We start from the raw sequence: 23,233 nt of genomic DNA, 5'->3' as shown, positions 1-23,233 counted from the left end.
AACCACCCCTATTATACCATTCTTTATGTTTTATCCACGTGGGTGGCAAGGGAAAGACAATCTCAAATGGTTTGCCTTAGACTTTGCCCACGCGAATAGATTGGTAGAAGGTGACTTGAACCTTTTCCTTCCATGATAGTTTTTATATAACGATTATCTATCAGATAATGATTGATTATTAATATATTTCTTATCAATTATTGAATATAGTGTCATTTCTTTATAGTAATCTTAATTCATATTTGGGTTGTTTAGTGTCGATATTGATTTGGACTAAAAGAGGTTCTATTCCATGTTTAAAAAAAATGGAAGCCTACGAGATTGTGTTATCGTCAAAGTTTATTTAATACTTAAGTTAGTTTAGATTTCGAGGATTCGATTAGATATTGAATGAGTCTTTAAGAGGGCAAATGCATCGAAAGAGTCACTTCTTGAAGAATTTATTAAAGGGTACTTTTATAGTACGCTATGAGAGCATTGTACTCAAAATCATCATTAAATACTTGAACCGTTACGTGATTCTTTTGACATTAGACATGATGGCGTAACATCGAACCTAATATTCATGGGGTGATGATCCTATATATTAGTTTTTGTAATTCTAACCATATACTCTAAAGAATGATGATGCATGAGCCCATGGTGGCTACGCTTACACTATATGCGACACACTTATTTTATTTGATAAATAATTTAAATATTTTTATGCATCAATCTCGAAGTTCAAGAGTAATAATGGGTAGGGATTTATTTCCTTCTACTTATTCTCTAATTTAATTAATTATATTTTCTTTACTAAGACTCCTCCTAAATCTGACATTTACTTTAATCTGACTTAAAGCACTCCAAATAGTTACATAAATATCTGAAAAGACTATACATAAGTGAGTTCATAGATCTATATGATTGATTTAGAAATGAGCTCTCTAAATAGGATACCTTAAAAAGGTTGGCCAGCCACCACCAAACCATCACCACCTCCGCATCCAACTTCCACTCAGCTGACTTCGTGCCCTCTCTGTTCACACATGTTGGTCAACTCACACTGTTCTTTAGATGATGTTATACTCTCCATCGAAGCCAGTCAACTTTCCATGGTCACAGCCACTTGAGAGCCACTCCAAATGAGAGTCACATCCACGAGTCACAACTCGGAACCGAGTCGAACCGGCAAACGGGGCTCAACGCCGCTCCGAGTGAGGAAGAGCAATGCGTTTTTCCACCGACCTTTACTTACCCGATCGCTTACCCGCCTTCGGATTCGATGTCTTTGAGGGAGCCACGTGGCACTAGGGAAGTGCGGCCTTTACGTCAGGTCACGTGGCAGTGGGAAAAGTGTTTTTATTAAGAATAGGACCAATAAAACCCATGTCTTTTCTCTTCGATACACCCGCAGCCTCCATTAGTTATCTATTCCCTATCCAATAATACCAAATTCTCAAGGCCAATCATTGGGAGCTATTTTCCTTGTCCTATTCCACCTAAACTGGTCCACAGGGGTATCAGACCGCCGGCATGCTTCCCCCTTTTTCCACACTGATCGATTTCATGCTCGCTCACTCTCCTGTCGCTGTCTTTCCTCTTCCCATCGCTTGTGATTCTTCGCTTCTCTCTCCTTCGAAAGAGGCTTCATTTAGGGGAAGAGAGAGAGAGAGAGAGAGAGAAAAGAGAGAGGGACAGAGAGAGAGAGAGAGAGAGGGAGGAAATGGGCGGCCCGCTAGGGGCGATCATAGGGAGGCACCCGACGGCGGCGGGGGGCGACGGGGATGGCCAGATCGGAGGCGGCGGCGGCGGCGGTATCATACGGCACAACAGGAAGTGCAGGGACTTGGTGTTCCTCGTCATCTTCATCGCGTTCTGGGTGGCCATGATCGTCAATTCCAGCTTCGGATTCAACCAAGGCAACCCACTTCGGTAAGCCTCCTCTGGCTTCCCCCCCTTTTCGAGCTTCAAACCCCACATCCAACTTTTGGGCCAAAAGATGCCTTCTTTACCTCCCTTTACCCCTTCCATTCAAGATCGGTGAACATATGCTACTGCTTTGGTCGTGTGATGGCATTGCCGCTTCTGTGGCTACTGTAGATGTTGGGAATGAACGATTTCACAACCACATTACCTCAAATCATCAAGTAATTATAAAGCTGGTATGTTTGAGCATCAGATTACGAAGTAAAAATCACAAGTAGTGTAATATCTTGCTTCAGTCACATATTGTTTTGGCTTGGTTAGGCAACTTCTTTATAAGCTTCTATTAGTTTGATTTCTAACTGGTAAGATGCTGAGAACTATTTATGGATTCCTCTACGGCCAAAGCGAATCACAGACGTTTTCATTTGGATCCTTGTTTTAATTCTTATCTGTTCCTCATTGTATTTGTCTAAGATAGATAGATAGATAGATAGATACTGTTGGTTCCACTCTAACATAGGGTTTTTGGAGTATATGCATACAATAACACCCAAGATCCGATGTTCTGATGTAGAAAAAAGATGGAATTTTCTTGTTTCAATCTTCCTTTGCATGTTAATGGTGTTAATTCTTTCGAGGAGTCTTATTTCTGGTCATCATTTGATCAAATGAATGAAGCTGTTTGATGCAGACTTACGTACGGACTGGACTACAAAGGAAATGTTTGTGGGAACAGACATGCTAAACCTGATCTGCGAGAACTGATGGTTAGATATTGGCTGAATCCCAACCAGGTCTACTTGAGTGGCATCGAGAATAGCCAGTTCAATCTAGCCGATGCAAGGAGCATATGCTTGATGGAATGCCCTGTTCCTTCAGAAGATGGGCTCAACTGGGTCTGTGATTACCCAGAGGGTGACATCCGCCTCTCTATGGATGATTGGATCAACCGAGACTATGATTACTATGAGTTCCTAACATCAGAGATGCGGAATAGTTCTCTTCAGCTCCAAGGTCCATGCTATCCTGTCATATTTCCAAGTGTGAACGGTAAGTATGTCGAATCTTACTCTATGAAGTAATATCGATTTGATATTCTCGTGAAGAAAAGGTCTAGTAATAGTTCCTAACACCAGAGATATGGAATAATTCTCTTACTCAATGAAGTAATAATTGAAACAAATTTCTGTTACTCACTCGTTGTCTTGGCTTTTGTTTCTTGAGCTTTATATGATGCATGCTTCCCGACAACGAACTTTCCAAATAGTACCTTTATCTGTGAAACATCATCTGCCAGGACCAACAGCAGCGGCATGTACATTCCATAGTTACACATTCTTTTGGATGCTTTTCGGAGTACCTTCTTGGTTTCTTCCAAATTTTCTTATCCGATTGGTTTTGATCCTTAGTTTTCTGATAAATGCATCATGACATGGGTCATCTTTTCTCTGTTCCATTGCATGCTGTTGATGATATCGTATGTATCCTCATCATCATGTTTCACGTGTCCATTTTTGAAATTCCAACCTCACATTACTCTTCTGTAGAATGGTTCACTGAGTGTTTTTTTTATGACCAGTTTACTGGAGCTGTCAGTTCATTGCACGTGCATCAAATGTTTCTTTGAGGCATTGGCAGCAGATGGGTGGTGTAAACATTGATGAGAACATAATAATAGATAAAACTATTCACAGAGCCATCAACTCTCCATCACCCGTCTTGAAGGTTGGTGATTTTATTAGTTTTTACCTTGTTCATATATCTTTCGAGTATTACATTCTGTGGTTCTGATGTCATCTTTCTAGCTAAAAGTGGCCTAGTAGATGCAAATATCTTTGCCAGCTAAATGCTGATTCAGATCAGACCAACAGCTTCTGTGATACCTTCATTTGTACAAGTCAAAGATAAAATCCCGGAATGTTGCAAAATATTTCTGAGATGAATTTGATTTCTAATGGTGGTCAAAAAACACAATGCATGGTTTTGTGCTATCTAGCCTTTTCCTTTAGGAAATGCAGACAGACAGCTAATACCTTGTCGCATTCATATTAAATGTCAACTCAAAATGATATATATGCATGCTGCTCAGGCTTTGTAATTCTATTACCCCCTAAAGTATCTCATCATCCAAACAAAACCTTTACCTAATGAATATTTCCTTCATGCAGAGGTACGTGGCGGATATTGGGAAGGCATGGCCTGTGTTAATTGTTTGCGGAGGAATTCTCCCCGTCTTTTTGTCTGTTATATGGCTATTGATGATACGCCATTTTGTTGCTGGAATGACTTGGATAACAGTGATTCTCTTCAATGCCCTTGTGATATCTGTTACAATGTTCTACTACACAAAAGGTCAGATATATATTTCACAGAAATGTTGTTATTCTGATGTGCAGTTAATTATGTATCATCTGGTGTGGATCGAATATTTTTAGTGAAGAATTATTTGACATCAACAATGGAAAGTGGCCTAGTCGTTCATTATTAATGTCTCGATACTTCTCATTAATGAAACTATGATTATATATTTTAATGCAAAATTTAGTCTCTCGACTGCTCTACTATGGTTTCTGTTCTTGACCAATGAGCACCAAATAATAATGTTCTTAAATGCTTTTCAGCTGGGTGGATTGGTAATGATGCCTTGTCGGTTGTTATTGGTGAACACGACCCTTACATCCACATAAGTGGCCGGGTTTGTTCCTATCACGAGTCACAAATATTTGGCAATTGTCTCTCTATTGTTGCTTATCTTCAGATTCAATGCAGGAAATAAATCATATTCGTGCTGTTGCTGTTCTTATGACGATAGTAATGATTATTGCCTTCCTCTCTTCACTCGCAATTATCCGCCGAATACTTATAGCGACATCAGTTTTGAAGGTAATAATGATTCTGAAATCAGCTGAATCTGCAATTTCATGTGGGAGTTAAAGCATTTTCTTCTTTTGGATAGCAAGCACAGCTACATCTAGTTGTATATATACTAAGGCATGAAAACCCAGCTATCGCTTTGAAATATATGACTTGAATTCTGACATGATCAGGCAAAACCTGATTGGCTTTGAACATCTATTAACTTATACAATAAGCAGTATTTCATTAACATCACAATTAAGATTTTTCTTTGATTGTCTTCTCCATTCATCTCTAGTATACTAAACTTTATTCTGTAAGCTAACTTTTATGGGTATGCTCAGGTTGCAGCAAAAGTAATAGGCGAGGTCCAGGCTCTTATAATTTTCCCGATACTGCCATATGTTATCCTTGCAGTATTCTACATGTTCTGGTTTTCTGCTGCTCTTCATCTTTTCAGCTCTGGTCAGATCCTCAGAAATGATTGTGGTGGAAACTGCTGTTCATTTGACCTAAAGTCCAACAAGATCAATTGTGATAATTGTTGTGGCTATCGTATCCATTACACTCGCAATATTGGAATTTCTATCCTTTTTCACCTTTTTGGATGTTACTGGGCAACGCAGTTTATCATTGCATGCTCATCAACTGTCATTGCTGGATCAGTTGCCTCATACTACTGGGCTCGTGGTGAGATATCGGTAAGTAAAGCCATAAGTTAAATTTGTTCGAGTCTCAGGGTACAAATAGATCTATGCAGGCACAACATTTCACGAACTTAAGCTCACAGATTTGAGAAACTTGATACTTGACCGAGTAGCTAAATCTTAGCTGTTTCTTAAATTAGTTGGTTAAAAAAATGTCAGCTTCTGAGAACTCAAATTATGGTTTTGAGCCCATGGTGTACTTCCGCTTAAAACTCAAAGAGCAATCCTTGTAGTCCTCTTAAATCTGAAACTTAAGTTAATCCTTTTGACTTTGCATGTAACGAGCTCTTTGTTTTCCTTGATGCAGCTTGGTTCCTGATTTAGAATGATATACTATGCTGGTAATTTGCCCTCGTGTAAATTACCATAGTCTGATGTTTCTATAAGAAAAGCTACAAATATATGCTTTTATGTGTGTTCAGACAATGACATATTTATCCACCTTCAGAAAAGATCATTCTGTGAACTATGGGAATGTTAAAATACTTATTGTGCCTAGCATGAAATGAACCTCGTTGTTTTGATTATTCCTTTTCACTGGATCATCTTTTGTTTTTGAATAGTGAATCTTTTTAAACTGAATGCAGCAGGAGATTCCATTTCTTCCTGTATTTTCTTCCATGAAGCGGCTCTTGCGATACAGTCTAGGATCTGTGGCTCTTGGTTCCCTTGTTGTATCAATTGTTGAATGGGTGAGATTTATACTTGAGGCCCTACGGCGCAGGTTAAGACACAGTGATCCTGCTCCAGTAACCTGCATTGGAAAGTTCATGTCCTCTTCTTCTCAATGCTGCTTAGGATGCATTGATTGGATCATCAAGTCCGTGAATCGTAATGCATATATTATGGTAATAATTTGGACAACACTTATAGAGGAAGCTTGTATTTTGCCATGTAGACCAGCTAAATCTTGCTCCTTATTCAGTCCAATTAAATTTCTAATTGTGTTGTCTGTTCTGCTCATCTCTGTGGCACTTTACTGGAAATGTTTATCTGACGTAAGCACTAATTCATTTTTTTGTAGACCAGACAGGCTTTTGTTTCATTCTCTTTTTTTTTCTTTTAATATGAATGATGAATTTTAGGTACATCATTACCACAATTTTTTATCTCTGCCACCTTTGTGTCTGGAAAGAAATTTCATGCACCGTACTTCCACAATGTAGGGACTGTCAGGGAAAGCTTTTACTTTTTATTAGTCATATATCCATGGATGCATTGTACAGCAAATATGCACCATTCATATGCAAGGGCATGCATTTTGCTATGTTTAGGTAGCCTAAGTAGTATCTAAATCCGAAATAACATGAAAGTGGGACAGTACATACCACACAATCATCTTCAGGTTTTGGGTTTTCGAACTTCTCGTGTCTTTGGTTGCAAACAATCTTAACAATTTGATGAAGTCTGTGACAGCCTTATATTGCTAGTTCTTGGTACAGTGTTCATTAGTTAGTTCTTGCATGCTCTGTGGTTTTATGTCTTTGCTATATTGCTAACTTGTATTGGTCATTATATAATGCAGATTGCCATCACAGGAAAAGGATTTAGCAAAGCTTCTGCTATTGCTACTGGGTTGATTATGAATAATATATTGCGCATAGGAAAGGTCAATGTCATTGGAGATGTGATTCTCTACCTTGGGAAGCTATGTGTGAGCCTGTTTTGTGCATTATTTGCATTCCTCATGTTGGACACCCACAAATACAAATCTGCTCATAACAAGATATCATCCCCTTTGTTCCCTGTTTTGGTAAGGTTCTCTATTAGATGTTTTCTATCTCTTTCTCAATTCACTTGTTTCCTATGAGTTGAGAGTTGCAAATCGTGCTCTATTTTTTTCATGGGAAAGGAAGGCAAACAATGCTTTAAACTTAGTAGAACACAAACTTAACTAGAAGGTACTAGAATCAGCAAGACAATAGGTCTAGGATGTTTTGGGAGTATTTTGCCTGGTGTGTGCCATCACAGGATTGCTTCATGGATGCTTCCCATGAACCTCATTGCACACATGGGTGATCAAGACAAAATAAATGTCACATTATCATAAATAGGTCTCTAGTTTGTTTGAAGACCTTTGGGGAACTCTTTGTGCTTACTAGTTTATCTCACTCTTCGGTTACTACTAAAACTCAAGCACGAACAGCACTATAATGAGAGTAAAAGCAAGCAGGTGGATGTATGAAGTATTTTATTTCATGCGTCATGTAGCGTGTGTCGATCACCCAATATTTATGGCATGGGAAGGATTGTAGTGAACAGATCTCCAAGACATGATCTCTTTATAGGATCAATAAGCATTTAAGCAAAAAGTGACATATCTAGGATAGAAGCAGAAAGGGGTGATATTTCAGTATGGAGAGCTTCATATGATGTCTTTTGTAGAATAACACGACTATACTATCGTCTTTAGTTGGGAGAATATGTTCCTATTCCTATCAGTGGATATGATGTAAAGTGTTAGGAGAGATGCCCGGAGTTTAATGACAAAAGACTGTCTTCTTGGCATGGTCATCATGTCTGTATTTGTGAATCTCTCTTTGCTTTTGCATTCTTCTAAGCCTTATATCCAACCATGCAGGAAAGTGCTTTTCCTGCTGGACTATCAATAGCTTGCTCTGTAAATATATTTTCTTTGTGATGCGTATAGGTTGAACTCCAGTGTTGACATGCTTAAATTTTCATGCAGGTAACTTGGGGGCTTGGTTACATAGTTGCAACCCTTTTTTTTGCAGTCGTTGAGATGTCGATCGATACTATCATCCTCTCCTTCTGCCAAGACGCAGAGGAGCATCAAGGGACTGCACAATATGCACCTCCCCTGCTAATGGAAACACTAGATAGCCAAGGAGAGATGCAGCGACTAACACAAGGCTCTTAAGCAGATGTTTTTTATGTGTGTTTCATTGCCCTGAGATTACCAATCCTAAAGCGAAAGCATTATCCTTTTTCTAATGCTTTAATACTGATTTGTTGGTCACCTTGTCATTTCATTTATGTTATTGATGTGTCTTCAGAAGCTGTGGTTTTGAAGCCCTGTCATAACAGGTATGATGACAACTCACCTGAACCTTTATAAGCAGGTGATTATAGTGTTAAAGGATTGTAATCTTGCCTCTCTTGAATGATCTTCTATTGTCCACTTTTTGGTAAAATGGGCTGGTTTTAACCTTGTTTATACCAAAAACAACTACAAAGCTAATGACTTCTACAATTGTAAACCAATTCTCAATCAAACATTCACAGAACACAAAGGTGGATTTTTGCTGTGCTACTAAGAAATAGGAATAGTTACTTCTATGCCTATTGACTGTTTTATAAGATGGTATCAGCTTTTTACACCTATTGGTTTTTGCTCTGTGCTATTCATGCACATAACAAAGACAGGCCTTATACAAGCCATGTTCTTATGATTATGCCATTCTATTAAATTGGAAATGCATCTTATAGAATACTTTGGGCATTTTTGTGCTCTCAGAAGATGATTCTGTTATCTGTATGCAAACCGACACTAATTATGCCTTAGTAGTATTTTTCTTTTCGCAAATTTGACATAGCCATTAAACAAACAATCGATCCACAGTTTCTATGGTTTCCTTTTTCCTCGATGAGTTTGCATGATGACTTGAAGAAATCAAGGAAAGAAAACTAGGAACAGATACATGAGAAGAGAAGCGCAACAAACATATTCACACTGAATTAAACGATATCGATTCTAACTTCTAAGCAGGGTAAGACGAAAGATTAAGAGAACTGGATCTACATGAACAGAATTGTTCTACATCCTTAAGCTTGCGTGCAGAAATCAAGGCCACAGATCGATGGATCAGAAGAGACACGCAACAACGTATTCAGATCTAACTTCTAAGCAGGCTAAGACGGAAAATTAAAAAGCATCCGTGAACGTGCTGGATCTACATGAACGGAATCAAGAGAAGCGAAGCCGAACAAACCCGGAAGAGGAATCGATCATCCCCTGAGCTTGCGGACCTTGTACCATCCCTTCTTGCAGGCAGATCCGACCACCTTCATCCCCTTCCTGAACAGGATCTTTAGCTCCTTCGCCCGATCCTTCAGCTGCTTCTCGAGATCCGCCATCTCCTTCCTCCTCGATCACCGCCAACACACAGAAGCAACCACGATCTCAATCTCGATAAGAGGAATGAAGGCCGCAACCAAACGGATTCTGTTTTGGTTTTGTTTCGCCCCTGTTCAACGGAGCGTCTTTTCCGCGGGCGTTTTCGGTGTCCACCGGGAACTATAACGTTCGTGCAGCTTCGATGGACCGTCAGATCTCTGCAGGATCGGCAGTCGGGCCTTACCGGAACCGGAGTGGCGCGTAAGGTTTTCTATGAGGTTATTTCAAAACCCATACAAATTTCCACTTAAACCATATAATTATTTAAGTAAATAGAGATTCATCGTATCGAGACGTACCGCTCGATTTGAACAATATATACCAATCCAACAAGAGACCAATACATGCGATATATTAAGACACCTCATTGTACCGTGTGTCGATATACTCAGTACGATTCAGTACGTATCATATCGATGACCGATCGATACATCGATACGAACCAATAATACAAATTTAAATTTTGTGCATAAATATTCGAGTTCACATGTGAGCATCATTTGATTTGATATAATAAAAAAATTAATTAAAAAAATCTAATTAGCATTAACTAATTTGAGTTACAAGAAATTTAAATACCTAAAGTACTTCTAGTATTCTTATAATCATAATAAAATTTTAAATGAATTTTAAATGAATTAATTAACCATAAGGCATATATTAAAGTTTCTAGATTTGGTAAGCACATATATGGCAAACGTAAACAGAGAGTAATAAGTATGAAATTACTTATATGGTGAGATATATACATGCGATTTACCTTTTTTTAGAAAATATTTAAAAGGATATTTTTGAATTTTTAGCCATATATGGATCAGAGACAAAACAAGGTTTACCGGGAGGAAGATTTGATTCTGTTGGCTGGCAGCAGAAGAACACAACCTTATTTGATGTAAGCAACTGTGCATCCATAGTTCATCGGGCTTTCTTCTTCGAACTTGGCCACTCGAGGGTGATTCCTTAGTACCTCAAGGACACACTCCTTCACAGCTCCGGTCCCCGTTCCGTGGACGATGAAGAGAACCCCACGCGATTTGCAACCCAAGATGGCCATCTGAAGACGATGGGAAGCTTCTTCGACCCGCTTGCCCCGCAAATCGACTGTGTTCTTCGACGTCCTCACAGCTGGCCCGAAGGCAGCCTCCTCATCCTTGTTTGCCTCCATTGCAGGTCCTCTGTTCCACCTTCTTATCTGCAGTAGTTCAGAAAGACAAACAAGTGTTTGATATAAATCCTCTTGCAACCATGGAAGTTCTACGAGTAATATTGATTTTAACATGATGATGAAATTGATGATGAAATGCTCGGGAAGTTGGATGAAGAAGATGAAATGTCATAGAAGAAAAATGACACCTTAGAACTAGACATGATAGAAACCCTTTCAATTCTAATTGGAGTGCAAGCAGGAACTAGAGGAATGAGGGGAAAACAAAGGCTATTCTTTTCCTTTCAGACAACCATAATATATAGCCACTAATAGTAGGAAAGAAGCATTAGAAGACCTAAATGTAGGACTTTCTTGCATACCTGCCCTCTTGGTCGCAAAGCAGAATTATGCCTGCCCGAGCTACTTTGGACCAATCTCATGTCATTTCTTTTCACGCGCACCTTTATTTTTCCGTACTGGACAGTGGTAGTGCCGTCTTCTGCTGGTGCTGCGACCACAGTAGCAACCTTGTCTCCTAACCCTGTAACATATACTTGATCTCCAATTTGTGGTAGATAAGAACTGCCGCTTTCTGTGTTCACATATGACATATCATCTTTTGGGGAATTCGCTGCAACAATGGAAGCGATGGCTATCTCAGATTCTCTCATTATTGAACTAAATTGATCAAGAGTTGCACTTTGAATTCGACTCTCAAAGTCCTGGATTATGGAATCCATCTTAGACTTCACAATCTTTAGCTCCTGTTGTACCAAATGAGACTCCTTCGCCTTAAGGGCTGCCACTCGCTTATCAATATCTTCAGCCTCAGATTGTATCTATGTAATTCAGTAAGACGTGTGAAATCAAAATATAAATCAACAGGATAGGCACAGACATAAAGGAAAAACCATATTAAGTCAGTGCACCTTGTCAATATTGTAAAATTAAACGCATGGCAGCAAAACGACGAAAGATCTCGGAACAAATAACAAGAGATCTGAATTTAAAGTAAGAGAACTTTTTGAGTTACAACTACTAGGATGCCCAAGGTAACATTTTGTGAAACTTACAGAATAGATATTATGATACTATGAACTCGTACCTCAGAATGCAACTTCTTCACTTCTTCAAGTACCAATGCAGCTTCATTTGCTTGAGCCTGTAACAGGTTTCTTTCCTCTAGCAAAGACTGATAAAGTGAACCTTGTCTTTCCCTTTCTCTGTCAGGCTCTAATTTCTTAACCCATTCTTCTGCACGATCTAACATCTTCTGATCAAAGCCAATCGACTTAGCAATACTCAAGGCATTTGAGTTACCAGTACTTCCCCATAGAATACGAAATGTGGGTTGCAAAGTCTCCAAACAAAACTCCATTGCAGCATTCTCAAACCGAGAATCACCAGATTTCAGGCGGCTCAAGTCGGCATAATGGGTAGTAACAACAGCTAAGTTGGCATGATCGGCAAGGTACCGGAGAATGCTGGTTGAGAGAGCCACACCTTCTGATGGATCAGTACCACTACCAATCTCATCTATCAGGACGAGTGAATTTTCCGAAGCAACCTCTGTGATTTTGCAGATACGCGATATGTGCCCACTAAAAGTAGACAGGTTATGCTCCAACGACTTCAGTCCAAAAAATAAGAGTTTCAGAAACATACCAAATTTGAGCAACTTATCATAATAGATACCTTCAGAAGTGGATAGAAACTACCTGGTGATCACCAATATCTGCAAGAATTTGGTCAAACCATGGCAGTTTTGGCTGATCCCTAGCTGATAAAAACATTCCAGCCTTTGACATAATAGATGCCAAGCCCAAAGTTTTCATAGTAGCTGTTTTACCTCCAGTATTAGGTCCAGATATCACAACCACTTTAGTAGAATTTTCTATCTTAAAGTCGACAGGAACAGGGGGTTCTACTTCAAGAAATTCTTCAGAGTCTATCGACAGATTCCTCCTATCAAACAATATCGAACTTCCAACTCCTTTTTCTGAGACAGAAGGCAAGTGTCTAAGGGAAGGTTCAAGGAGCAAAGGGTGCTGAATGCTTTCTATATCTACTGACAATGTATCTCCAGTTATAATTGATTTGAACCTTTCATAGTCCTGGATGAGGTATGGACGAACACCACCATTCCACAAGGCATATGCTCCTCTGGCAACAGCAAGATCCAATTCTAAAATCTTTTCCATTAGATACCTAATTTTTGTCTCCGCATGTGCGATTTCTGAAGTTAATACACCCAGAATAGCAAGTTCCTCAGCTTTCTCATCATTGAAAAGTCTGACTTCCATGTTGTTGAGTTCAATAGCATCTCTTGGCTCAATAAAGTATGTTGCTCCAGAGCTACTAGAACTAAGAACAATACCTTCCGGGAGCAGAGACTTGTGTGAAGCCTTAATGCCAACACACATTCTAGACCGTCGCTTTGTAACCAGAGGACTATCAATGCCCCCAGACTGGAAAACCTTCATGGACACTTCCTTCAAAAAGGACTCGAGTTTCTCCATGTTCTTCCTCCTCTCCATCCTAATGGATTCCAATTTCATGCTAGCTTGATCCAGAACTATGGAAAGTTTACCATCGATGCAAAATGCTATTTGGTTTGCTAATTCTACCAGAAAATCACAATCTTGCAGAATCTCCAGAAGAGAAGTGTACCTGTTCATCACATATTCATGATTATTTTATGCAACATTTTCTTGTAAGAGAAATTTTCATCAAGTTCTAGTTTGATAATCCACCAAATCCAACTCAGAGTTGTATACATCGGTTGAAACACAATAATCAATTAATATGATAAAAGAACGTTAACCAATCAAACTGAACAAAAACGCATTTAAAAACAAATTGTTTTCATACTCTTACTAATTGGTGCCATGCATTGTCTCTAACTTCATTTGGGCAACTTATCAAACACATCAAAACCTTTAAGTTGAGTGTGAAAATGCATTAGAAGAATCTAAAATGGGATGTAATATCCTATTGACTCGAGAGAATCTCTAATGAACAATATACGAACTGATCTGGAGGAAGAGTTGAAAACCTATCAGAAGACTCATCGGCCGAGATCTGCTCCAATTGCTCAAAAACCCTTCTTGCCGATTGAAGACTCCGTTCAATGGCACAGAGCTCCCGGATCACAAGAAGCTCGCCTGCAACTGCCGCTCTGACAATCTCCGACACATCATCGATCCCAGAGAAGTCTAGTGGCCGCGGAAGCAGCACAGCCGCCGCCGTCTGGTCCAGTAGCTTCTCGCTCTCCTCCCGATCTCGACCAACCGGCAGATTTCCGCTCCGGCAAAGGGCGCGGCCCACGCTCGTGGAAACGAAGGCGGAGACTTGGGAGCAGACGGAGCCCCACTCCAAGGTCTCCTCCGTTTCCCTCCGGAGCTCCTCGCGAATCCTAACCCTCTCGGCATCAGCAGCAAGACCAGCTCCGATCCTACTCTTCCTGGGGCTAATTGAAATCGCGGCGAACTTCGGTTTCCCCTGGAAGGTCTTCGAAACCCTAGTGCTCTTTCCGACAGAGCTGACAGAGTTCGCAGCACGGATCGATGTGGGCTTGGAAACCCCAGCATTATTGGACGCGGAGACGATGTCATCGCGAGAGAAGAAGAGATTTGGGGGTTCCTTGAAGCGAACGAAGCAATTGAAAGCTTCCATGTAATACGAAAGGAGCAGCTTTTGTTTCCGTGAGAGGAGGATAAGACTTTACCGTTATCTTTATCCCAAGGTTGGATTTGGAGGGAAGCAATCAAATAAAATAGGATTTTGCCCCAATTTCTTTTTGGTTTTACTTTATATATATATATATATATATATATATATATATATATATATATATATATATATATATATATATATATATATATAGTGAGAGAGAGAGAGAGAGAGAGAGAGTCAACAAAGCAAACAGTACTCTCTATTACACGAAAAGAACATTTTACCTTTTACTCCAAATATTTATCTTTGATATATTTTTAGAATAATTCTAACACTGAAAGAACATCCCAAAAGCATTTTTATCATTTATCGCATTCAATTAAATTTAGAGAATGATAAACTATGATTTGCTCATGTAAACTATGGTTTGTATTCAATAGAAAGGACCCAACTATGGCACTTAATACTGCCGTAGCGCAAGCCATTCAGTTTAAGATCTAAGTAATCCCACAAGTAATATCATCAAACAGGTGCAGTGCACTTTGTGATCAATCCATGGAAAATTTTGCTGCCAAGCACATGAATGCATCTGAACATTAAGATAGATGCTGCCTGTTCACTGTCACCTTGGGGAAGTCAATATGCATAACAGCCATGGGTTATCCATAAGTTAGCTCAGTGGTTGACCTTTGAATGAGATGAACAATTGTGAGAACAGATTCCAGCAGGCAGACAAGTTTAGCTCAGCTTATCTTAGATCATTAATTAATGGATGACAAAATTAAGGATTTAAATGGGTCCCTTGTCACAATCTCACTCTAAATGGGAAAGAGGAAAAGGCACACAGCATCAAAAACTTATAATGCTGTAAAAGAATCAAGCGTAACCACACAAACACTCCAAGAACATTGCTTATCTATGAGTATGGCCTTCTATTGTAACTCAAGCAGACGAGGAGCTGTAACTCTACTGCAGCAGCTAAGTATGAGTTGAGATCCTCCCAGCTTATAGCACCTGCAACCTTGCACAAGGAAGCATACATCAAATGAACATCTGTATCAGAAAGCAACAAATAAAATCAAAAAACAAATTCAAAATGATGGGTAAGAGAAGACCAAATTACCTAATCCTCCTCCATTGGAACTTCTGGAAAATCCCATCTATCTTCCTCGATTGGTTTATTGATCACAGAAAATGGTGCACGTAAGGCTAGTCAAGAAAACAATAGTACAATATATCTCAAAACTAGTTTAAACAGATCGTAATTCAAAACCAAAGAAATAAAACTCAAAAAATGGAGAGTGCAACTGTTATATACTATGCTGTAATCCAAAAAGGAAACCACTGCTGTAGATGCCGCCAAAACACATCTCAATAGTTATCAGTTTATAAATTATAACCCCAAATGAAATGTTAAGTTCTGTATGGCAAGCCTAATCTGCAACTAATAAATTGCTCAAGTAACTAATAAATTAGAATAGAATACGTGCAATTTGAAATATTGGTTACAAAGCTACCAACTAGATTTTAACACAAGGAAACTGGCAAAGGATATATATAGACATACGATCATCCTCCTCCCCACGATTTCGGCTATTCTTCAGTTCTCTACGGATTTCAGGAGTAACCTAAGCAAACATTAAAATAAAAGAAATCAGTAGATGCTTCAAAATTGTTCAAGGCATTTGAAACTGTAACAAGTGTTTATTTCATACCAAATGATGCTTCTGGTATTGTATTAAACGGTGAAGATCATCCTTCTGCTCCTTGTTCAGTTCATTCTTGTACCTGTTATAAGTATCAACCTCACTTATAAATGCATTGGTAATACTGATTACAACAAACTAAGAGCTTTAGTTGCTTGTAGTATATCTAAGTTCTTGCAATGGTACCTCTACTAGCCTTTTAGAAATCCTACAAGTTGGATCTGGACCATGTAGGTGGGACAAAACTATGCAAAACAAGTTCTCCAAGAATCCATTTGGACATGCGTTTGAATAGGTACAAGCATGATGGCAAACCCATCACCGTCCTATATTATCAGTACCCTCTCTCAAACAGACAATTCTGCTTTTGACCCAACAACTGTCACTCACCTGCTTTTGTATGAGTATGATCCTAACAGAAAATGCAAGGTCTAATGCATACCATCGTATACTATATCTCGGGACCTATATATGATGCAAAATGTCCATATAATTGAAACTTCGATCGATACACAGAAAGAAAATTTACTTCAGTTGGTTTAGTATCTAATATGATGTACCAGTTGTGCAGCTTAAACAGAGATGGAATGCATCAGATGTTAATACAAATGGCCTAATGACCTCGTGCTGATCATCACCAATGAAGCTTACTCTAAACACAAATAGCAGGATTGATTACATAATTTATGTTTCTTGCAGAAGCAGCGTACTACACTGGAATGCAAGTCAACAACCAGAGAATTCCTAAAAGCAATGAGTAACAAAAGATGCAGGATACAACCAATACCAAAGAAACCAAATGTGATTTCTAAGAAAAAATACTACATTATTAGAGCATGTCCTACATAACATAATTTGGTTATTTGCCAGTACAGGTTAAAGAAGTTACCTTTGAACAAATGCAAGAAGTGATTGGTGCCATATAACAGGCATGATTCTTGTATCCTCAAGGAACCTCATGAAATGGGCAACTACTGCATCAAGCACTCGATATGGCAATGCATACTTCTTATCTAGAAATAGCTTGATAAAATAACTGCAACAAATTAAATGATAGCCAACATCAATGCTCTACTGCAGATAACTGTGCCAATAATCCATCTACGTATATAGGCAACTTAAATCAATAAACATATTTGAGCCACATGCTTCATGTTCACTGGAGCAAGCTAATAGTCTGTGTCCATTAGACTCCATGAGATTTGCAGAACAATTGATCTTGCTCCAAGTCTCCAACTAAATAATGAGTTTATAATTAGCTCACATGTATAATGCATCAAAATTTGCCAAAGCCTTTCAGTATTTCGACAAGGCCTGTAGCTTTAGCTATTTGTTGCCGTTGAGGATTTTAAAAGCTCATCATAAAGTTCCTCAAAGAGACTGAAGTTCAGTTAAGTGTTTTCATAATAAACAATGATCCTAGATAAAAGTACATTTAACATGAATCTATTAGCCCAAAGGCTGTTTTAAGGTCGAAATCCTAGTTTATCTGTTGTTTTAACTTTTAAGATTATTACCAAGGACTGATCGGCCAAGGAGAACATGAAGACAAAATACCTTCAAAAAAATAGCTATAGAAGAACAAAGTGGCCCACCAATCACTTCATTGACAAAGAAAAAAAAAATCATAGATCTTCGAAATGTCCTTGTTTTATATAAAAGCTAGTTCAATGCAGTTAACCAGAACAATATCACATCCCTCAGAGAAATAAAGGTGGACTTAATTTTTAATATTCTGAAAATACAAGCATATTCTACGGAGTGACTCTCCTCTAAAGCACTTGTGTAAACTATATTTAAACAGATATGACACTGTTTACAACAAAGCTATGCACCAAGTTTGCAACAGCGCACATAAACAACAATGAGACTTTTTTTCGTTAGCATATTGTCTTATGGATGATAACAAATCGACCAGGTTTGTTATAAAGATGACTTGATAATTTCACCATCAAAACTTCTCAATGAACATACCACAAAAATAAAAAATTGGCATCTCAGAAACAAGATTTATTAAAGCTTCAACAAAGATTTCAACATTAAGAAAATAGTAAGAAAGAATACTGTTTTATAACCATTGCACTTGTATATTAATCCACAAAAAGATATATTAACCTATAGTCAATATAGGATTTCAAAATTATCTTGTAAAAACCAAATTAAATTGCATTAGGACCAAACACAAATGAAGTATAAGTTAGATATTACATTGTATTTTAAGTTCACCTTTAGTGTCTTGTACTAGGTAATTTAACATGTATTCAGGAGGTATAAGATATCAAGCTTAAACATAGATGTCAACAGATATCATGTATAGTAAATAACAACATATCAGAATCGTGATTAATAAAACAGTGATATCCAATTTCAAATGGCAAAACTAATATTTGCTACTGCCCAAAAAGTAAACTAGAGAAAATGTAGCATGATTAGAATAATTTTACCTAGTTGTTCCACAGTATTCTAGCTCTGCCAGCTTCATGAGAGCTGCACTGTAAACAATGATGGATTTGTAAGTACATAAAGTTGGTCAATTAAGAAAACCAACTAGCTGACAGCTACACCATAAATGACCAAATTCTTGAATTGTAGCACTTTACCTTGAATGAAGGGGCGGAATGGATACTTTCTGAATTATGCTTCCAATGATAACAGCTTCTCTAAGAGTGCACGTGCCCGACTGACAATAAGCAAATATACAATGTTTTATGACCAAAGAGCAACTTAATAAAATTCTTCTTCTTATCTAAAGCCCAAAGGCCAGATATAAATTCAAGGGAAAATTGAATGACTTGATGATTATTCAACTAGCCATAAGAAGATGGGAGAGTTTTTATAACTATAACACAGAACCTTCACAACATGCAAAACTTCTGTTAAGAATTAACATTTTCCAGAAATCAACTTAGAGATGTATTCATATAAAGCTAGCAGATCAGTAATGACAATTAGCTAGAATTAAAGACCAAGAGAGAACTTACCAACATAACAATTGATTTAAAGACAACATATTATATTTGAAAATAATTAAAGCCAACATATCCAACAATTAAACATGCCTTGCTTCCTGGTCACGAAATGTCATCAAGATGATCACAATATTCTTACGAGATTAATGCTAAAAGTTAAAACAACAAGTCAACCCCAGATAGCATATCAGAGGGATAATTATCTTGATGCATGTATCATACTCATTCAATTAGTTTAGCTTTAAGAAATCAGTAGCTCTATAAGTTGAGACAAGGACAAACCTAATAGTATAGATCATATCATATGTGTTCAACCAAAGGTGTACCTGACAAAGTGGTAATAGAACACCCTTGAAGAAGGCAGCTGGCTTATAGAGGGATTTTTTAAGTGCTTGATACAGAGCAAAATGTAGTCGCTTATTCTTTCTGATATCCTCCCTAACTCGTGGGAGTAAAACAAGAGTGTAAAAGCGTTGGGCTTTTTTCACACTCAAGTTTGATGAGAATATTTTAGTTGCCTGGAACATTGCATTTGGAGACCAATTTTCTGGCTCTGTTAGATATAATACATCCTCCCAGAGTTCAATGGCCGGGATGTGTTTAAAAGCCTTTGGAATTTTCCCATTGGTATACCTACTGAGCAGCTTGCCCACCCTGTACAAAATGAAACATCATACATTCATCGTATCACATAACGTACAGGAAGAAGGAAAAAGAAAAAAAAGTGTGTAATGTACCCCTTGTACAGATCAATGATGTTACTATCCAATTTAGGAAGAGGCCGTTCTGTGAAAAAACATAGCCAGTAAAAAAGGATATTAGATTGTCATCAAAATAATTTAAGATCATACAAATAACACAAGAAAGAAAGCCATCTATTGGATGTAACAGGGACATAACAGTAAATACATTCACTGGATCTTACATATCACTTGAACACAATCAATTTAGTCTATACGATGAGTAAATAATTGATAACATCTATCAAGCAGCATTAAGGTAGAGATATATGAATTATATATATATATATATATATATATATAAGAGAGAGAGAGAGAGAGAGGCAAGATACTGCCAACATCAACAATAGAAGGTGGTACACTTTATGACTGTTTTTCCATGTTGATCTCGTTCAGTCCATGATAATATACTTACCCAGAATGTACCCAGAATGAAGTAGTATAGATCCATGGCACTTTTTCATTTGTGTATGGGACAAGGCCAATATTCTGCCAGCTACAGCAGGCACATCCAGCAAAACAGTTAACCTTATCCTGGCCTATAATAGACCAACTTACCAAGACAAAATGTCAACGAGGATACCATGCCACAAACACTCACATGGAGTTGCAGATTAAATGTTCACTAGTACTTCAATAATCTTACAGTTTTTATATTGAAATGTAAGAAAGATTTTAGTTTTAAAATGTTAATTTAACCGAGATGTCCAATAAAGACACACCAAGATGGTAGGAAAAATTAAACACCAAATAAGCTAGCAATTTCTAAGGCAACCAACTAATTATTACTTTTATCATTCTTGGTTGCAGCAAAGAGGTTCCTCGGAATAAGGAAATGACAAGGTATACACTGTTATGATGTAGGCCAACTTGCTTATGCATCAACTCAAGTTGAGACCAATTAGAATGAGATCAAGTCAAATATGATTCTAATTTTGTATTTGTGGATGTAATGGGTCATATGCTGTATTCATATATGGTTGATGTTAATTTATTCCCCTAAGACACAAAAAAGTAAGCATATTACTAGATCTGCAGTTTTCTCGCACTGCAGTCTTATACTTGAGAATATCCACCTGAACAGCCTCTATAATTATTATATTTGGATCTTTGAAATTCTGTTGAAGCCCTTGAATACCAGCTGCGCTGGTAATATTTCTTGAGGAACAATGGAGCACATAAGCAACATCCAAGATTAAGTGGGCATTACTGAGATCCAAAGTGAAATGCCACAAATGGTTTGATTTCTAAGAGAGACAAAATGGCAAATGGGACAAATATCTAGAGTTTGTACAAAGTTCTGGAAGAGCAAATAGGCACTATAAAATTCTGGGAAAGTTCCAGAGCAACAAATTTTTTGCCAAGCCACATGAAGCCATCTAAGAGAGACTACATCAGCCACGTAGTTAAAAAAAAACAATGCAATATGGCAAAAGAAAGTACATGTTCACAATCTGAGACAGAGTATCACATCAGAAAATGAAGGAAGAATACATTAGGGACTAATCTTGGATATTAAATCTCAGCTACAATTTGGCATAACAGTAATGCATTCTTTTTTTTTCAAACTTTATTCCAGTCTTTCTTTCTGAGTAGCATAGCATCAAATTTTGGTTTTGCTAGGATTCAGTAAATTTTCATATTTCTAAACAACCACTAATAAGAAGTCTCAGATACTTTATACAACTAACAAGAGAAAGGAAACACAAAGGAGAATACACCAACCAGAAGTGACCTCCGCTTCCTTCTCTTTAATCCTTTGAATGATGATATCCGCCAGTGTGGGCTGTGGACCTGTCTTAGTAGACATAAATGCTGCCAAGAGCTTCTCGTCCTCCTCGTCAATCTCCACCTTAACAGAACACAAATCTCCAACTCTATACAATCGCCAATACAAGAAAAAGAAAGCAATTCATAAAATACGGGGCAGAAACAACTCACTTCGTCGACGTCATACTGACTCTGGGTCTCAGAGAAGTCGTCGAATGCACCGGCGTCTTCAGCGTCGCTATCCGAAGCGACGGACGGATCGACCGACACGGCGGAGAAGGGAGTGCGGTTCTCTTCCTCAGCTTCCTGGAGTATCTCCTTCTGCTGGTTGATAGCTTCCTTCAGAATTTTCGAGCTTAGGTCCGATGAGATCAACTGCGAAAGGGCAAAGGACTCGTCTTTATCAGAGTTAGAAGGCAAGAAACAGTCAGAGAGGGGACAGAGAGCGAGGCTCGTACCTCGTCTCCGGATTGGTGGTGCTTCGGTGGCCGGGCGCGCTTCTTGGAGACCACGGAGTCGTCTGCGTCGAGGGCCACGCGGTGCTGCGGCGGCGCCGGCTTCTCCTTCCGCTTCTTACCCGCCATTGAGGCGGTGATCGAAACACGGACGGCGGAGCGCAGCGCGAATTGGAGCCGAAGCGGAAAGACTTGGAGCAGAAAGCCCTAACGAGGGTTGTCGCGGGTCGTCTATCGGTAGATGTAGCACGGAATCACGTTTCATGGACAGCTAAGACTCTATAAGGACACAAAGAGACGCAACGGATGTAATTTGGTTGGGTTCGATCGGTTCGGTTGTAGTGTGCACGAATTTTGGTTGATGAACCAAACCCGAATCGAGCCGGAATTAAGGCTTAGTCTAACTCGGATCAATGATAAATGAGATTTCGAAATATTCTTTTTTTCTGTAATGATAAACGAGATTTCATCTTAAAATCTTATTATCAATAGCGAAGATTTTTATCAACTAAGTTAATTATTTTAAAAATATTAAATAAGATTTCGAAGATAAAAGTATCCGAACTCTTCTCGGTCATACCAAAGAGATTTTAGCCCACATGGATTTGAACTAAGTCGGGCTTATGCAACTATGATCGACATATTCATTCTACTCAATTATCGACATTGGTTTCAGCTATAAAGGAAAAAATAGTTAATTCAACTGCATGATAAGACTTGATTTGTGGATCAATAAGACATTGTTATTATGTTATTTAGAGTCAAAATTATTGTTGGACTCGGATGAATGACAGTTGGATGGGCACAATTAATAAAGGATCCTCATAAATATTTCTTGATAATTCAACCAAACAGTTTAATTACTGCATCAATTTATACTAATATTTGTTCATGAAGCTGTTTCCAAGCTTTGATGAGAGTAGAATCCCATCTCTCATTATGTTTGGCCATCAATTCATCATTATTGCCTTCATATTTCAAGTTCATCATGAGTAATCAAGCCAAGATTATATGGAATATATAGAGAGAGATATATGTCATGTTTTGCACACATAGCACAATGTACTCTCTAAAAACATAAAACATGATTGACTGCTAAGATTTTATGGAATATGAGTATATTGTGCAGGATATGAAAAAAGAATCCATTAAATGATTTCAG

The 23,233-nt window shown here is 38.2% G+C and overlaps 3 protein-coding genes across 5 annotated transcripts; 1 reads left to right on the top strand and 2 right to left on the bottom strand.

Annotated features, from left to right (window-relative positions):
• The first annotated feature begins 1,575 nt into the window (after positions 1–1,575).
• Positions 1,576–8,613, top strand: LOC135643408 (choline transporter protein 1-like). Of its 2 annotated transcripts, none has more exons than XM_065160303.1 (10): positions 1,576–1,914; positions 2,600–2,958; positions 3,488–3,633; positions 4,077–4,260; positions 4,530–4,603; positions 4,678–4,791; positions 5,109–5,465; positions 6,062–6,319; positions 6,997–7,224; positions 8,161–8,613. In XM_065160303.1, the coding sequence occupies exons 1-10, from the start codon at positions 1,706–1,708 to the stop codon at positions 8,350–8,352; spliced, it is 2,121 nt and encodes a 706-aa protein (XP_065016375.1). In that variant the 5' UTR covers positions 1,576–1,705; the 3' UTR covers positions 8,353–8,613. The 2 variants fall into 2 exon arrangements, with proteins under 2 accessions (XP_065016375.1, XP_065016374.1); XM_065160302.1 differs by having other exon boundaries at positions 6,059–6,319.
• Positions 8,614–9,305: 692 nt separating this feature from the next.
• LOC135643407 (uncharacterized) lies at positions 9,306–14,478 on the bottom strand. Its single transcript, XM_065160301.1, has 5 exons — positions 13,812–14,478; positions 12,475–13,426; positions 11,862–12,386; positions 11,137–11,595; positions 9,306–10,801 (listed from the first exon to the last, which is right to left on the bottom strand). The coding sequence occupies exons 1-5, from the start codon at positions 14,429–14,431 to the stop codon at positions 10,493–10,495; spliced, it is 2,865 nt and encodes a 954-aa protein (XP_065016373.1). The 5' UTR covers positions 14,432–14,478; the 3' UTR covers positions 9,306–10,492.
• Positions 14,479–15,158: 680 nt separating this feature from the next.
• Positions 15,159–22,323, bottom strand: LOC103990662 (bystin). 2 transcript variants are annotated; one of them, XM_009409875.3, is made up of 12 exons: positions 22,075–22,323; positions 21,788–21,991; positions 21,572–21,698; positions 19,844–19,892; positions 19,433–19,760; positions 18,738–18,817; positions 18,582–18,629; positions 17,027–17,173; positions 16,147–16,219; positions 15,987–16,059; positions 15,555–15,634; positions 15,159–15,452 (listed from the first exon to the last, which is right to left on the bottom strand). In XM_009409875.3, the coding sequence occupies exons 1-11, from the start codon at positions 22,198–22,200 to the stop codon at positions 15,555–15,557; spliced, it is 1,335 nt and encodes a 444-aa protein (XP_009408150.2). In that variant the 5' UTR covers positions 22,201–22,323; the 3' UTR covers positions 15,159–15,452. The 2 variants fall into 2 exon arrangements, with proteins under 2 accessions (XP_009408150.2, XP_009408149.2); XM_009409874.3 differs by having other exon boundaries at positions 15,159–15,445.
• Between the last annotated feature and the right edge of the window lie 910 nt (positions 22,324–23,233).

The sequence above is a fragment of the Musa acuminata genome, chromosome BXJ3-7 (genome assembly GCF_036884655.1).
Source record: "Musa acuminata AAA Group cultivar baxijiao chromosome BXJ3-7, Cavendish_Baxijiao_AAA, whole genome shotgun sequence".
Classification (NCBI taxonomy): Eukaryota; Viridiplantae; Streptophyta; class Magnoliopsida; order Zingiberales; family Musaceae; genus Musa; species Musa acuminata.
This window is presented reverse-complemented; position numbering and strand designations above follow the sequence as displayed.

Bases quoted from the DNA above. Each gene is read 5' to 3' on its own strand.
- LOC103990662 (XM_009409875.3), bottom strand. From the start codon at position 22,200: ATGGCGGGTAAGAAGCGGAAGGAGAAGCCGGCGCCGCCGCAGCACCGC. The intron at 21,992-22,074 runs GTACGAGCCTCG...GCCCTTTCGCAG, and splicing joins ACCACCAATCCGGAGACGAG to TTGATCTCATCGGACCTAAG. The intron at 19,761-19,843 runs GTACATTACACA...CATTTTGTACAG, and splicing joins ATCATTGATCTGTACAAGGG to GGTGGGCAAGCTGCTCAGTA.
- LOC135643408 (XM_065160302.1), top strand. From the start codon at position 1,706: ATGGGCGGCCCGCTAGGGGCGATCATAGGGAGGCACCCGACGGCGGCG. The intron at 4,604-4,677 runs GTTTGTTCCTAT...GATTCAATGCAG, and splicing joins ACATCCACATAAGTGGCCGG to GAAATAAATCATATTCGTGC. The intron at 7,225-8,160 runs GTAAGGTTCTCT...ATTTTCATGCAG, and splicing joins CCCCTTTGTTCCCTGTTTTG to GTAACTTGGGGGCTTGGTTA.
- LOC135643407 (XM_065160301.1), bottom strand. From the start codon at position 14,431: ATGGAAGCTTTCAATTGCTTCGTTCGCTTCAAGGAACCCCCAAATCTC. The intron at 13,427-13,811 runs GTTTTCAACTCT...TGTGATGAACAG, and splicing joins GCCGATGAGTCTTCTGATAG to GTACACTTCTCTTCTGGAGA. The intron at 11,596-11,861 runs GTACGAGTTCAT...TGAATTACATAG, and splicing joins TGAAGAAGTTGCATTCTGAG to ATACAATCTGAGGCTGAAGA.